The sequence below is a fragment of the Naegleria lovaniensis genome (genome assembly GCF_003324165.1).
Source record: "Naegleria lovaniensis strain ATCC 30569 chromosome Unknown tig007, whole genome shotgun sequence".
Taxonomy (NCBI): Eukaryota; Heterolobosea; class Eutetramitea; order Acrasida; family Naegleriidae; genus Naegleria; species Naegleria lovaniensis.
The window spans coordinates 329,474-345,672 of NW_025407829.1; the positions used below are offsets into that span (position 1 = coordinate 329,474).

The 16,199-nt window shown below is 36.0% G+C and overlaps 9 protein-coding genes across 9 annotated transcripts; 3 read left to right on the forward strand and 6 right to left on the reverse strand.

The window, feature by feature from the left end:
* Window positions 1-22: 22 nt before the first annotated feature.
* Window positions 23-2,695, reverse strand: C9374_013990 (uncharacterized protein; the record flags this gene model as incomplete). The annotated part of the gene is made up of 1 exon (XM_044689927.1): window positions 23-2,695. The coding sequence occupies one exon, from the start codon at window positions 2,693-2,695 to the stop codon at window positions 23-25; it is 2,673 nt and encodes an 890-aa protein (XP_044553422.1).
* A 350-nt stretch (window positions 2,696-3,045) lies between these two features.
* On the forward strand, window positions 3,046-3,378 carry C9374_013991 (uncharacterized protein; the record flags this gene model as incomplete). The annotated part of the gene is made up of 1 exon (XM_044689928.1): window positions 3,046-3,378. One exon carries the CDS (start codon window positions 3,046-3,048, stop codon window positions 3,376-3,378), a length of 333 nt encoding a protein of 110 aa, XP_044553423.1.
* An 87-nt stretch (window positions 3,379-3,465) lies between these two features.
* C9374_013992 (uncharacterized protein) lies at window positions 3,466-4,528 on the reverse strand (the record flags this gene model as incomplete). The annotated part of the gene is made up of 2 exons (XM_044689929.1): window positions 3,466-4,213; window positions 4,269-4,528. 2 exons carry the CDS (start codon window positions 4,526-4,528, stop codon window positions 3,466-3,468), a joined length of 1,008 nt encoding a protein of 335 aa, XP_044553424.1.
* A 95-nt stretch (window positions 4,529-4,623) lies between these two features.
* C9374_013993 (uncharacterized protein) lies at window positions 4,624-5,275 on the reverse strand (the record flags this gene model as incomplete). The annotated part of the gene is made up of 2 exons (XM_044689930.1): window positions 4,624-4,880; window positions 4,948-5,275. 2 exons carry the CDS (start codon window positions 5,273-5,275, stop codon window positions 4,624-4,626), a joined length of 585 nt encoding a protein of 194 aa, XP_044553425.1.
* Window positions 5,276-5,465: 190 nt separating this feature from the next.
* C9374_013994 (uncharacterized protein) lies at window positions 5,466-6,206 on the reverse strand (the record flags this gene model as incomplete). Its single annotated transcript, XM_044689931.1, has 1 exon — window positions 5,466-6,206. One exon carries the CDS (start codon window positions 6,204-6,206, stop codon window positions 5,466-5,468), a length of 741 nt encoding a protein of 246 aa, XP_044553426.1.
* A 1,450-nt stretch (window positions 6,207-7,656) lies between these two features.
* Window positions 7,657-10,467, reverse strand: C9374_013995 (uncharacterized protein; the record flags this gene model as incomplete). The annotated part of the gene is made up of 2 exons (XM_044689932.1): window positions 7,657-8,825; window positions 8,880-10,467. 2 exons carry the CDS (start codon window positions 10,465-10,467, stop codon window positions 7,657-7,659), a joined length of 2,757 nt encoding a protein of 918 aa, XP_044553427.1.
* Window positions 10,468-11,175: 708 nt separating this feature from the next.
* Window positions 11,176-12,111, forward strand: C9374_013996 (uncharacterized protein; the record flags this gene model as incomplete). Its single annotated transcript, XM_044689933.1, has 2 exons — window positions 11,176-11,392; window positions 11,690-12,111. 2 exons carry the CDS (start codon window positions 11,176-11,178, stop codon window positions 12,109-12,111), a joined length of 639 nt encoding a protein of 212 aa, XP_044553428.1.
* A 311-nt stretch (window positions 12,112-12,422) lies between these two features.
* C9374_013997 (uncharacterized protein) lies at window positions 12,423-13,244 on the reverse strand (the record flags this gene model as incomplete). Its single annotated transcript, XM_044689934.1, has 2 exons — window positions 12,423-12,552; window positions 12,826-13,244. The coding sequence occupies 2 exons, from the start codon at window positions 13,242-13,244 to the stop codon at window positions 12,423-12,425; spliced, it is 549 nt and encodes a 182-aa protein (XP_044553429.1).
* Window positions 13,245-13,580: 336 nt separating this feature from the next.
* On the forward strand, window positions 13,581-16,092 carry C9374_013998 (uncharacterized protein; the record flags this gene model as incomplete). Its single annotated transcript, XM_044689938.1, has 2 exons — window positions 13,581-14,920; window positions 15,174-16,092. The coding sequence occupies 2 exons, from the start codon at window positions 13,581-13,583 to the stop codon at window positions 16,090-16,092; spliced, it is 2,259 nt and encodes a 752-aa protein (XP_044553430.1).
* Between the last annotated feature and the right edge of the window lie 107 nt (window positions 16,093-16,199).

The window sequence follows — 16,199 nt, forward strand, 5'->3', positions numbered from 1 at the left end:
TTTCAAGTTCAGGACATGTTTACTACAAAAATGCATTCTCTGAGAAGATTCCTCTGAAAATCACACCAAATGACGCTCTGTCTGTCAATTTTTGTTTCAACTCCTTATTTAACTGATCACAGTTCTTAATTTTAAGATAATGAAGGGTAGTGTTTTTTGTAAGACTATCAATCGTTGCATATGTTAATGGAATGCTAATTACGCTCAATTGCCTCAATGTTTTGTTTTCTTCTCCAATAACTCTAACTACTTCTTCTCCTCGTAATGCGTCAATGCTGATATATATAAGTGTAGTGTTGTATCTCAACAACTTTAACGACTCATCAGTGATGTTGTTCATTTTCACTTTGAGCTTTCTGATTTGTTTGTTGGAAAAGAGTGCTTTGGCTCCAATATCGCTGATGTTACACATTGTTAACCCAAGCTTAACCAATGAGGGAGGAAGGTTGCGAAGTAAAAACATAACTCCAGAATCACCAATAGCCTCATTCTCATCTAGCTTCAAATGGCGAAGACACTTGTGATTTCTCAATGCGGTGGCTAGTTCAGTATGATTGTGTTTACAAGCAATCCGTGTTTGTTTAACTTTAAGGGCCTTAAGGTTGACACCTTGTTTTAACATCAGAGCCAAATATGAGTCATTGGCTTCCTGAAACCCGTCCAACTCCAGAAATGTCAAACTAGAAAGGCAAAAAGCTCTGCAGGTTTCGAAATTAAGGGAGCAATAATCACTAAACCCGTCGATAACAAACTTTTGTAAACTTTTTAGCATGGAAAAATTGGTAAAACCTGTACTGTTCATATGAAAGGAGTCACATCCTCCAATGATGAGGTTCTGTAACAAGTCCATTCGTTCAGATATAAGTTGAATGTCCTTATTCTCAAGATTAATGTCTGAAAATATCAGTTCTCTGATTGATCTACTGCTTGATACAGATTCTGCTACAGTCTCTCTGTTAGGAGCAATGAAACAGTTAGTAAGTGAGAGTTTTTTCAATGAAGTATTATTTCTAAAAGCTTCACACGAGACATTATCATCAGAAAACTGAAATCCAAACAAAGCAATCTTTTTAAGTGATTTCGACTGAAGTAAATCTTTCATATTGAGTTCATAGTATCCAGAGGTGCATTCAAGGTGTAATTGTTGAAGATGCTTATGCGCAGCTAGTCCTTTCACACAAACATTGTATTCCACAACATGTTCTTGTGAGAAGGAGTGTTTGAGAATTTGAAGTTTGGGAAAACTGGTACAGGCATACAATAAAGAAACGGCATCGGTTGCTGTTTCCAGAAGATTTAAATAAGTTAAGTTGGGATAAGGGTAGGCACCGTGCATTTGTTCAATGGTAGGTAAGTACTGCTTAAAACCAGCAGCAGAGAAGTTGTGATTCTTACTGAAATCAAGTGTTTTCAAGCTATTATGTTTGAGAGTTTCTATTCCTTGTTTAGCGACTCCAAAACATTTCATTTCTTCACCACTTAGGTTGCAATCAGAAAATTTGAGAGAAATGAATTTTCTGCATCTAAACATTAAACGCTCAAGATTGTCAGTAAAACGAATGGATTCTAAGGGACAGTGTGTGGAGGATGAAGTGTTCAAGCGATGGATAGGTGATGTAGATAGAGATCGAAATGATGTGGACGTACCAGTACGATGATGTGGATGAGCCATCATGTTACCATTGCTGTCACTTTCAGACTGCTCTTCAAAGTGGTGGTGGGCAGGGTCATGACAATATGTTGTAAAGTCCAAGCAAGGAAACAATAAATGGATTGTTCTTGTAGAATCGTGAGTGAAATATCCAAACAGAATTCTCATCAAGTGTGCTCCTAGTTTACAAGAGTGCTCTAACTTGGACATGTCAAATGGTTGTGGTAATTCTTTAAACTCCACATATTGAAGAATGGGTAGCTCAACAAAATGTAAAATCAACAACTTGATGCAGTATGGAAGACTTTGAGCAAGATGACCCAAAGTAGTTAGCTTGAGTTTCTTGTGAACTCTCTCCATACTGCTTGGACTGTCACAATTCGATCGAGACGAGGAAGATGAGAAATTGTTGTTGTTGGTAGGTTGGGAAGATGAAGGTTGAGAGGATGATGATACATTGGAACAACTCCCGTAGAGTGAACCAGGCTGAGTTAAGGAACAAGAAGTGTTACATGTTAAATTATGGTTATTGGGAGAAAGTGAAGGAATCGTCTTTGGTGAGATGGCTGATGCATTACTTGTACAATTACTTATTGAGGAAAGAAAAGTATTCGAGCTCGTCTGAAGGAGAGATAGGGCAGTCGTTGAGGGTACAGTTACAGAAATGGTTAACTGAAAAGGATTTCTAATTAGTGCGGAGGGAAGAACTGTGGTTGGAGATGAGCACTTTGGATGATTACTACATCCATTGCTGCTATCAAAAAGAGTTGTTGTTGGGAGAGAGGTAGACTTTATGATCTGCCTCAAAACAGCTTGGTATTGTTGCTGAAAAAGGGATGGGTTGACCTGAAAATCATGTAAAAGTTTTGTTGTGGGACTATTCAAAAAAGAGTCATTTTCCAACTTGTTGTTATTACTGTTCAGAGAGGTCATAGTTTCATGTTCAACCGTAGTAGTGGTGTTGTTGGTGCTGGTACTTGTTGGTGCATTATTGCTCGGATATGAATTGCTGGATGCAGCATAATTTTCATAACTTCTCTTCATTTTCAAATTACTAGAGTAACGGGAGTTAAAAGAATAAAGAGAAACGAAAACGATTCAAGATGAAGGAAGGGCAGTGATGAAACAATAAAGAGCCCGCACAAGCTTCTAAACCGCTGCGAAAAATTGGTGAGGTTCGGACCGAATTTTTTTTCTGATTGGTCTAGACTCATTGGCAAAGGAGTCTGCGAGGTCGCACCTCTGGATGCTGCTGTTTCCTTTGATCAAGAAACGACCAGAGAGAAAATTTTCAGTTGGGAGCAGGTGGAGGGTTGTTCTTCATTGATTTGGTAAAAAGACTACTTGGACAGATGGAACGTGTTTGCACGATTTGACAACCAACCACAAAAATAATGCCTTTCACCTCTCTCCGCCAAATCTTTTCTGGCTGTCTCACTCTTTTTTCAACAGGAGGACCAACACTCTATGGACAGATTACCTTTGCAGTAATTGGAGCATACTCTGTGAATGTTGCATACAAAGGAATTAAGAATGTTTATTTAAAAGTGTCAGACCGCTTAGAGGAGGCAGAGAAGTTGAACAAGGAAAAGCTATCAATCACGCAAGCAGTGACTCCATACAGATTTCCGACTGCTAGACCTCCCATGATGAACGCTCCTTTTCTCGAACAACAAGCCAAGAAAATGATTTTACAACAACAGCAAAACAAATCACCTTCTGAATAATGGGAATAATTAACCAATGTTAAACAACAATTTATTCGTGTGATTGGAGGATAAGATTTTAATTTAAAATATGATGATGGCCAAACTTCAAGGCTTTCTTGTCATGATGGTATGAATGTTCCAAAGTATTTGAATTGTAGTGGAGTCTGATTCGATTTGGAATGCCTTCATCAAGTCCAATTTGAAATTGTTGACAAGTTGCTGCTTGGCTTCATTCCCATTCTTCTTTCCATAGAGCTCAATGGCTGACCAAGTGCTCACATACGAAATGTATGCAGCTAAGGGCATTTGCTTCCGATAATCAATAATGGTTCTCTTGTGGTGTTGTTGAAATGGCATTTCGTTTTCAATGGTTCGATACATGTCATCTACATGCTTTCTTCTTTCTGGCCAGTAGCCACCATTCCACATGACTTCCTGATAGAATTGATTTAGCACTCTTGTTGCTTGCTCGCCGTGTTCACCTTCAAATGTATTAAGCGTGTAAGTCCAAGCCGCAAACAGACCGTTTTTGCTTAAAAGTTTCTCGATTTGATCGAAGAATACAGGAAAGTTAAACCAATGAAGTGATTGGGCAACAATAATCAAATCAAACCGATTTTCAAATGATTCTATGTTCTCACCGGGAAGAAGTGGATTTACAGTGTTTTCCTTTTCAATTGTTTCAATAAGATTTTCATCATTACCAACCAAAAATCGATAAATGTTAGCACATTGACTTGAAGATTGTTTTTGTTTGGCTTGTTTGATTTGCCCTTCACTTGGATCAATTCCAACTACTAATTTTGCATCCCGTCCGAGCACTTCATTGAGAGTTGCTTGTCCAGAACCACATCTAGAACCATTATTATTGGCGGCTCATATACTGCTTCAGAACCATTGATACCTACCCTACATCAAGTATGCACAATTTTCTGTCATTGGATTTTCCATCAGACTCCTCTTTGAGAATAGAATCAAAAAGTTCTTGTGGGTAATCAGGTCTATACTGCGCATAAAGTTCACTATGTTTTTCTCCTTTGAAGAGATCAGTATTTGCAACCGATGTTGTTGTTGTGTTAATCATTCGGTACGTCCTTCTCACAAAAGAAAAATGATTCTTGTGTTTTTTAAAGAGAAGGGTTGATGATCTTAATTTTTGTTTGAACATTTTATTTGATTGGCCCCAATCAAAAAGCTCATTGAGCTCTATCCACAAGGCCTTTGGTCCAACCAAATTATTAATTTGAATTTCGGATATGACCTCTATTTCTTCTTATTAGATTTACAATTAACATGTCCACACGCTTTACATGTTCGAACTTGTTCACTTCCATTATATTTCTCAATAACAGGAATTAATTGTTTTCCCAAATCATAACAATAAAACGTCTCCTCGTAAACAATGGCCTGACATTTTTCACAATACCATCTTAAGGCATCAAGACTATCTTTTGGACGCTCCATTTCAATGACGAGACCAACTGTATTTTCAAATCTTTGAGGACTGTGAGGAATGCCACCTATTCCAAGAAAATTCAAAGATCAACATGATAACGATTTTACAACAACAAACACAGCCATACGTACCAGGTAAGACAAACATTTCTCCTTCCTTGATATGAATATCTTTAAATTCATTGCCATTCAATACCACTTTCAAAATCATGTCTCCCTTCATTTGATAGAAAAACTCTTCAGTGAGATTGTAATGGTAGTCAGTTCTTTCATTGGGACCTCCCACAACCATAATTTTAAATTGTCCTTTATCAAACAACATTTTGTTTGAAACGGGAGGAGTTAATTTACTCTGATTTTCAGCAAGCCACTCAGAAAAGTTGATTTTGGCATGATCGGGAATTGGAAAAGAAGTAAACGTTTGGGATGATGATTCGGGATCAGTGTTTGATGATTGCATTTTTTATTTTGCCTTTTTCAGAGTTGACTGAGATTTCGTTGAGAAAACTCGAATGGGAGAAGCTTTCGTCGAATTCCTTGTAGTTAGTTACATACGGTCGAGTCACGAGTTATTGAGATCGTTCATCACCCATGAGTTTTTTCACTTGTTGCCATTTCTTAGTGGGTTGTCCCTCGATAAAAAATTTGTTTTATTCTACCAAGTTGGGGTATTGTGTATCTACAATGAGGTTGTGGATGGCTGCAATGATCCACACCATCTTTTGGTGATGTATCACACTACCTTTCCATGGTATTGCTAGGACACGAAAGTTGTTCGCTATTTGAGAAAGTTCCGTTTCCACAAGCTTTCTTGTAGCCCTTTGTTGCTTATTCTTCTTAACATCTGTATCAGGGTTCCAGTCCTTTTGAGTTTCACGCTTAGGACATACCCATCCAACCTTTTTGATTTTTCGTTTGACTGTCCTATAATAATCATCTGCCATCACAACATCACCCTCTTCCAAAGAATTTTCAAATCGAGTTTTGTCTCTAATAATTCCATGACCATCGTACTCTGTGGGAGGCCGATACTTGGAAACATATCCAATGCGATAAAGGAAGTCGCACGCAAAATGGTACCGTAGGGCATGATGGTGATTTTTCAATTTATGTGACCTCCACATATCACCTCGCTCTGTATTTTTCTCTTTCCGCTTGTTCAAATTTTTGAGTTTCATGATTTCTGTCACAGCTTTTGGTATGTCAATAGAGTCAAGTGCAACAGTACATTTGTGAAGCCATTTGGCTCTCGTTCTTCTTCGGATTGCTCTTTTTCTGATTGCTAAAGGAAAAAATTTAATTTCATTCTTGATATTGGTATACAGAATAGAACGCAAGATAGTGATTGCTCTACTGATATTTGAATGAGGGATATGAAATTGTATTTCCATTTTGATGAACGAGTCACCATATGTAATATCCCTTTCATTACTCAGCCGTACCACCTATGTTTTGTAAACTCTTGGATGAACTTGTAAAATTCAAAAAATTGAAAAAGGTCCCTCACGGTCCGACTGTGTCGAACTAGGAAGTGTGAAAGATGATTTCCCACTTCCCAAATTTAATGTTTGTTGTCAACATAAAACAAACGCAGTTGGTACCTTGGTTTGGTGTTAGCCGCACCTACAGTAAAGCAACTACTTCCTTCCAGCTCCATTTCAATTCAATACGAATTCACCAAGCTTTTAAACTCGGGCTGAACCTGAAGACGCGCGTTAGCACTGAACTACAGGAAGCGGATGAGAGCATGGTGTTGGAGACATGGTTGGCATTAAAAAAAAGTTTTTAGGTGTGACTTGTGTCAGATTATCGAAGCCAGTCTTTTAGACTCGGGGCTGAACCTGAAGAAGCGCGTTAGCACTTGACCGCAGGAAACCAATGAGAGCACTAGCTTGAGGGAATCTGACACACGTCACAGAATAAATGTATATCAATTTATATTCCTTGCAAACTTCTTGTTGCATTCTTCTCAAACATTTGATTTTTTCTTTTTTTTGATTTCTCTATTAATCTATGTGATGTCATTGATTTCTTCCTTTTCTTGGATTCCTTGGTTTCGGCTGATGAATTATTGTTCGTAGAACTGTTCAGTTTTTTAACGCTCAGCAGATTCCTTCAATGTTTTAATATGATATTGTTGCGTAATTCTTTAAAGTTCCGCAGCTCATCTTGTGACAGTATGATGATTTGTTGCTCCGATGATTTTGTTTGTTGAATTTCATCCGAAGGTAGTTGTTGTGATTGTTGTGGTAAAGTAGTATGATTATTATTAATTATTTGTGATGATTGCTATGATAACACAACCGAGGTGAGACGTTAATTTTGTTGTGGCCCGCTTATTTTTTCGTTAATTTGACAAACAATTCGCAGGGAATGTGCTTGGGACCAACGGAAGAGTGAGCAACACCATCGTGAATGGTTGTACACAAATCCTCTGATAGATCTATCTCGAATTTCCCTTGGTTGTAAGATATCACTTGAGAACGGGCCGCGAATGGTTGCACACAAACCCTCTCATCCGCGTCGTGCTGCCATTCTTGTTTTAGCGTGACTCACGAAATACAAAAATAGGCGTGGGAACTTTATATTTTATTTTTAAATTTGCTGCTTTTTGATTGGATGCAGGAAAGAGATATAATACAAGAACAATAATACAACTTGGCGAGCAGTTAACATTCCATAAAATATTTCATTACTTGGACGCTGTACATATTTGATGACCTTTTTGATCACACTTTCCGGAATCTTCTTTTGTACTAATTCAACCAATGTTCTTTCATGTGATGATGACAATGGTTCGACATTTCGTTCATTAAAGACTGGCAAGGATTTTGTCATTTTTTATAGAGGGACAACCCACTTAAATTCTAAAGTTAATTCAAGTCTGGAATATGTATCAGACATGTTTTTCACCACCTCAAACATCAAAATATCTTGCAATTTAGAAGGTGAAATATATCCATTCCTTTTAGAGTTTGTCGCAATCGTTTGAGAGAGATCTGAAGCAGATGAAACACTCATATCCACTACCACCTCCATTTCTTTGGAATCACCTTGTTGAAGCGTCTGACGTCGATAAAGCGCTGGATCCTCTTGCTTAAATTCGTTCATTAACGCAACATATTGCTTCTTGACATCTGATGGTAAATTCACTTCATGTTCAGATCTACTTTCAATATATTTCGAATATATTTTCTCAACTTCTTGTTCACTACATTTTCCTTTCCTAACAAGAAATTCCATCTCCTCATACAATAACAAGTTTTCTAATGAAAATTCATTGATACTATAAGCACGAAACATCTCTCTAAAGGATGAGTCCATCAAATTCAATTCCAAATCATTCTGAGGTGGAGTACTAGCAGTTGTAGAAGATCCAGAGCAGCACAAATAATTGTATAATTTGGTTCCTCTCAATTTGTTCCACCAATACGCAAACGTTACAGTTCCTCCAATGACAAAGTAAAAACATATAAAGTACATGACAGAGGCTACCTTTCTTACTAAAAAGAAAGGAAATGAATCTTGAAAGGATCCAACACAAAGAGGAATGACACTCAGCAACATGATACTCATCAACAGAATGTCCACTCGATAGTAAAAAGGATCATCAAAGAACAAGTAGTAGGATAATCCTTTTTGCCGAATAGTTCTGTATCCAGAGGTTGTTAAATCAAAGAGAAAGAACATTCCAGCAAAAAGTAACATAAATCCAACTTCTAAAGCAAATAATATGATAAACACTTCATGAGGTGTTGTAATGGATGCTAGAATGAACGCAATACTAGAAGCTGAAATAGGAATTAAGCAAATAAGAAATAGAATTAAGGTCGAAACACATGAGAGAAGTACAGAACAGCAGGATGATGTGAAGCAACTTTTCAATATGAGAGGAGTTTTACAACTTGCCACTGAGTTCGAAGGTTTTCTTTTCTTTTTGAAGAAGCGTTGATTTTTCAGGTACGCAAATCGACACAAGGACACCCAATAGGATCCAATGAGGAGAGGAGCTATTTCATTCAAATTACAAAGGTTATTCCTTGAATTTGCGAACTGAAACTTACCTGGTCCAGAAACAATGACCATTTGAATCCAAAATCCCAAAGCACCCATTTTTGCTCGAATTGCAAATGTGAAACACAAGCTCAGTAAAATCAATGCTAAGGGACCAACCAGAGGTAGAAATATTCTCTTCTTAATAAATAGAGAGCTTTTGAAAATATAACTAATAATATTTGCCAAATATATCAAGATGCCAATGACAACCATTGAAAAATAAACCACATCGTTGGCAACAATTTCAAAGAGGCTATCACCAATAATTCTATAAATTTCACCATAATCGTTGTAATAGGTAAAACATGCTGGATGGACCATGGCTTGAAACACACCCACTAAATGGCGTGAATTCAGAGAATTATACAAGTGGTAGAGTTCTTTGAGTGTTAAATTGTAAATCTGAATTTGTTGAATAGAATGAATTGTGGAAGCGTTGAATAAGGCAGAAAGATAGGTATTGAACTTTCCCTTAAATACTGATCTTCGAGTGGCTTCATAGTAAAACGAAAAATCTACATTCATATCCATATGATCATGAAAGCTTGACTTAAATTGATATTTTGAAAAGTCTGTACTTCCATTGTCAAATATTGATTGATTATTATCAGCATTATTTTTGAATTTCACATAATAATACAAATAGGCGTCGATACGATGCAAAGCTTCATGATAATTACTTCTTTCAGTTTTGTTTTGAAATATTGGATGACAAAACGAAGCAGTTGAATTTTCCAAGTACACTATGTTAGAGATGTTATTGTTCATTGCGGAAAATCCCAATCCAATGCCATAGGTTAAATAAATATTGTATACTCTTTCAAAGGTCTTTAAATCATTGTCTATTAGTTGTTCTAAAAATTCAATCATCTCTTCTCGTGCATTTGGATCAATCTTTTCAATATCCTTCACATATTGGAAAGAAGATGGCTTTTCATACATGGATTCATACGCAAACGTATCATGAAAAGCAAAATTCCAAGCTGAAAGACGTGATGTTTTGCTCACTATTGAATTTTTCAAAATGACTAGTAAAGGTTCCATCATGTTCACAGGTGAAAACATTATAGTTGGAGATTTTCCCAGTACAAGGTATGAATAATGATAGGTATCTAGAGGCATTAAATCTTTGTAAATGGAATTGGGAGAGGAACACACCTTGGAATTATTGGAGAGAAATGGTTGTAATATTTCGACTTGAGAGGCATTGAATTTTGGATTCAAATAATATGAGGTATGTGCTGTTATGCATTGCATGTAAAAGGAAGTATCAGTGACAAAGGATGCAAAATCATGTAAAAAGTGGTCAATTCTACCATCATTCGTTGATGAAGACGTATGGTTAGTGGTCTCTATAAAGGAGAGTTTATTGATGAGGACCGTATAAAAGGATGGGATATTGATGATGGTCAGAGAGGTGGAATTGAATGGAAGGACATCTTTAGAGTCGAAAATGAGTGAAGAAGGAGTATTGGAGGAATTGGATGTTCCTGCAATAAAGAGTAGACTCACCACAAAGATATATAACCAATGAGCACAGAGAAAGCAGTACTTTCGAAGTAGCAGTGGTGGCAGCGGTGGTGGTGGTGGGCTCATTCTTTTTTGATTGAGAGCTAACGAGTACTATTATCTCGTCCTTTTTTAACTTGACCATGGCCCTCACAACCTGTCGGGTCCTCCCTAACAAGAGGATAACTTGGAGCAAATGGAAGCGCAACGGAATGTCCTTTTCCTTCCAAAGCAGCTAGTCCTCGCAACATGTTGATTTTCGAACAAATCTTGCAAGCTCTGGGACTGCAAGGAAGACAGTGTCATGACAAGCATACAGACCCTTAAACTTTAATGTGACCCCATCTTCAACACCCATCAATATTTCAATAATTAATACATATCAAACTCAACAATCTTGATTTTATAATAACACACAATTATTGAAATATTGATGGGTGTTGAAGATAGTTATCCATTGATAGAGCTGCTTCGGTGGGCTCACATTAACGGCCGTCCAATCAAAAAGCTGGAGTCACATTACTTAAACTTCCATGTTCCGTTACTACCCTTCTGTCAATGCATAGAAATGGTCCATGATGAAAATGCCAAATGTCCATAAATGAATGCATTATCAAAATAACATTCATACCGACAAAAAGGAAGGGCAGTTTAGATTCGAAATGTTACACGAATGACCAACAGGATTCCAAACGTTATAATCTTCTCACCATTACTTTGATTGTCTGAAAAAGGAATTTAAATTTCATTCAAATCCGACCCAAATAAAACTCTCACAAAAAAAACAATTCAAAAATGTCGGATTTAGATCAACCCTTCAACCCCAATCATTCTGCAACTGAGACTCATTACGTTCCTGCTACGTCTCGATCGGGTAGTACTAACGAAGTCTTACCACCTCAACCAACCAATGTGGGTGGTAATGTACACCAGCATTCCATGTTTGGATCAGATCGATTAAAACAATGGAAAATAGCTTGCACAATTACTTCTATTGTGGTGACTATTTTAGGTAAGTGAGAGGAGTGGTGTGTTAAAATAACAAACTCGATGAACAATTTTGAATTACAATTACATACATGAATGACGTGTCATTTGGTGTGTGTTCCTATCATGACCATACACTCACCTTTGAAACATTTTCACATGATGATGATGATGATTATATTACTCTCACCGATTCTAATTAACTTTTCTCACCACATGATTGTTGTATATTCATTCACTCGTGTCACACATCTCTACCGAATATTTATATAATTAATTTTCTATTATCCACCATGCAACACTCAATCACATACTTCTATAGGTGGTATTCTCACTCTTCATCATTTCATTGCCATGATTGTTTGGTATGCAAAAGGAGTGAATATTTTTGGTACTTCCAATCTCTTTCTCATTCCAATGAATATTATTGTGTTATTGATTGGTGTGGCAGGTGTGATTGGAGTCACTAAAAGTCATTTGGAAGCACTTCGAGCTCATGCTTATGGATGTGTATTTGGTTCAATCTTTTTCTTCTTTGTTTACATGATTCATCAATTACCAAGTTGGTTTTCTGGTTCTGCAAATTCTTCACTTTATTACGATGGTGCTATTTCATTAGTATTTTATGTGTTGAATATTCCAATTGGAATTATTGTTTCTGTCGTGGCTCAGGTCTATATGAGATGTTTAGAAAATGCATTGAATAAGAAAACCAATGTTCAGAGTGGAATGAATAATTTCTAAATACGAGTCATTATGATATTTGAAATTATAACTTCTCTATTGTGTCACATCAAGCAGTGATCAAAACTCTCAAATTGTGTCACATCAAGCAGTGATAAAGTTCAATTTTGTTAAATTTCTTGTGCTTTTGAAGTGCGTTTGTTTTTTCCAATGGTGTTATGTGAATAATAACATTTAAGAGAACACAAGAAAATATTTAATCAAAATGAAACAAGTAGTGTACACAATTTCAGAAAGAACGTGTGATTATTGAAGTGGTTGGTTGACACATGTGAGTGACAATAACCCAAGCTTACAAGCTGAACTATTATTTAAATAATTCCAGTAATTTTCTGAGATGCCTCACGTCTAATGGATGCAACCAAGTAAAGAATTGCTGCCATGACCAATGGACATCCACAAATAGCAGTTTGAACACAAAAGAAACAATACACAGAAGCACTGTGAAAATTTTCAAAGTATTTCCAAGAGTTTCCAATAATATATTTCATGTTCAAAGTATTTCCAATAATATATTTCAATTCCAAGTTCATTGTACCATATCATGGGTTATGTTAAAATAATTCATATCATTTCACATAATAAATGTATCATCCATCATTTGATCATATTTAAGAGAAGGAGGAAGACCACGGACGACAACAACATGTATAGTTCAATAACAATATTTTCATTCTCCTTGTCACACACATAATATGCATTCACAATACTTACACAGCACAAAATATACATTGAACAGGATTATAATTAAAAGCGCTCAATACCATACACACTGCTTTAGGCCATCCTTTTGGTGCCAACACAGCATCCACACTTTTATCGACTTTTGTAAATTCACTGATGAAATGCCAAATATATAAAAATATCGATAACAAGATACAATAAATTCCAGGAGCTAATGCCCATGGAATACTTCGAGAGTAATCTTGAGCCATCGCACATGCAACAATTCCCATAATAAATAAAATATAAATATCTGCATTGACTAAATTTCGAGCGAATGGAGCGAATTGAAGTCCTTTTGTGAGAGATTTGTTGATGGATTCGGGTGCTTTGTATTTGGTTACTTTCTTTTGTTGTTGTTGGCCACTGTTGTTGGCAACTTCGATGGTTACGGCTCCTCCTGATGACATTTTTTTTTAATGATTCAATGACATTTGACAGCCCATCACCTATGCCATTGGTCAGTCCATATCAGTAGAAATTTCTCTACCGCATCATCCATGTGGTATCGTTACAAGTTACACAATATTTGTTGTGTTCAACTCTCTCAATAAATTCATTGTGGTTTGCATCAACTTGTGAATTCAACTGTTAAATAATCATATTGGAACCAATCCAAGCATTTCTCTAATTTTACCAAGCATCAGTTGATGATTGCTCGGAATGGACATACAGATGATTTCATTGATTAAAAGGATTCACCAACAATTAGATTTTTTCAGGGCAACCCAACAGGCAGAATAAAAATGGATTCACAGCAGTGCGTCGTCGATACACAACCTGAGGATCAACATGACTGTCATGGTTCACACACTGCTCGAACAACAACAACTTCCACTACACCACCACCACCCACAATCATCATGAATGACTCACAAGAAGAACTCTTGTCTACAAGTAGAGTTTCAAGTGAACATTCTTCAACGATTCTGCACAATGATGAATCCACCAATAATAATAATAATAATAACAATAACACTCTCATGGTTCCATCTCCTTCCATTATTCCTCCTCTTCCTCCTCATCATCAACAACAACAACAACTGAATGATGTGACATCAAGTCCATTACCATTTACTTCTCATCGGAATGATATTGCTGGTGATGAACATTTGAAGAAAAACATTCATGTCTTTTCAGAACATGTTCGGTCATCGCTGACTATTGACCAATCATTGGATTATAAAGAACTATATTTGAAAGAATTAGAGAAGAACAAAATCATGCAAGTACAATTAAATATCATGCAAATGGAAAGACAAGATGAAATGAGTATTATTCATGAAATTGAAAATGATGGACGAAATTTACATGGATCTATTAAGAAATTAAAACAAATTCACATGTCGAATGGCACCCATCAAGCTATTCTAGAGAATATAAAACGAAATGAATTTTTATTATTTGAAAATGAAATGAATCAAATGTTCGAACAACCATTGCAAGAGTTGGTTCAAAGAATTCACACACTAGAAAAAGAATTGAACTCTATGAAAATTCAACAACCATTCAATGGTAACGTCACAAGTTGTGCCAAATGTCTCGAATTACAAAACAAATCAGCAACGATCATTCAGAAGGCCTTTAGAAGTTATCGATTGAAGAAGAGAATGAAACTTCTCCTTCCACAATATGATATCATCACACAAAGAAATTCACTCATTTCTGAGATTGTTCACACTGAAGAGACGTATGTGAAATCTCTTACCTTAATTCAACGACTCTATATCGATCCACTCAAGAATGCTGATTCTGATGCTAAAAGATTTAATGTAACCATGTTGGACATTCAGAATATTTTCAACAACTTGTCAACCATCTTGTCCATGCACAAAATATTTCTAATGACTCTCAAACAACGACTAGAACAATGGCCCAAAGTATATATTGGTGAAAGTTTTTTGAATCAATCCTTCTTCTTTCTATTTTATGTGGAATATGTGAATGGATACAATCAATCTTCAAATACTTTGAGAGAATTACGACAAAAGAATCGAGAATTTCATTCATTTTTGAATGAAACGAAAAAGAATAAGGAATGTAAAGGTCTCTCACTAGAGTCGTATCTCATCTTACCCATTCAAAGGTATGTACATACCACATTTAGATTCAGCAGCTATTATTAACACCAAGTTGTATGAACTTTATTTTCTATCCTTCCAATCAACCTAATGTTGTATGAACTTTATTTTCTATCCAATCAACCTAATCAATACAATATGGGTTCATGTGTTGCAATATATATATATATATATTACTACGAATGGGCATGTTCCAATGATGGATGTTATTATAAAATATATATCACTACGAATTGGCCAATTGGTTCAAATATAAAGACTACCCAGATACAAACTTCTCCTTAAGGGTGTTCTTAAAAACACTCTACCCGATCACAATGATTATGCCAATCTCAAATCAGCTTACAGAAGAATCAGTGCAGTCAATGCTGCAATCAACTCAAAGAAAAAGGAACACGAAAGTTATTCCATCATTAACAAAATTTTCAACGAAATGAAAATATTTTCTGTTGAACAAGATTATCACTATGTGAAACACAAATTACTCAAAGTAGATGTAGCAGAGAGTTATGAAAGCAAATTGAAAACATTTTTCATTAGAGAAGGATTTGCCAATTACGTTGCAACGGATATTCAAAAACCAAAGAAAATTCAATGTTTTCTCTTTGATAAGTTTCTTATTTTGGTTGCCATTGAAAAGAAGATGTTTGTGACCAATCCTATTTATCGATATTTACACACTCTCACATTTTCTGAAGCGAGCTATATTTCACAGGAGAAGGGTGAAAAGATATTTTCACAAAAGCAACTCGATCCAGAATTGGATTATCTTTTCATTGAACAAGACAATGTTACGCATGCCATTTCTTTTGAAAAGGAATCTCTAATTGCCAATACTCATCAAGATTGGGCTAAAAAGATTTACAAATATTTACACAAAACAGAACAAGATGAATCTGCTGCAAACGAAAAACAAAAGGAAATGATTGAAGTGTTGAAAATCTGTGATGCCATGTTTCATCACAAGTTTAGTAGTGCCACATCCTCTTTTACCAAATTGGACTCACCATTCGAAGAGACAAAGACATTAATACGCACATTTTCATTTCTATCAAAGAAAGGTTCGAGTTCTGCTTCCTCTTCTTCCTCTTCGATATCACCTGTGAAGAATGACGATGATGAATCAGAGGTGAAAAAGTTTCTAGACAATATTTCAGTAAATTCATCACATTTTTAACATGAAATTGAGTTATGATGATCATCTGGACATGTTTCTCAAGATTATCAATTACACCCTTAATTTGTTTTAGGAATGAAAAAAGAGAAATACTATTGTATACTGTT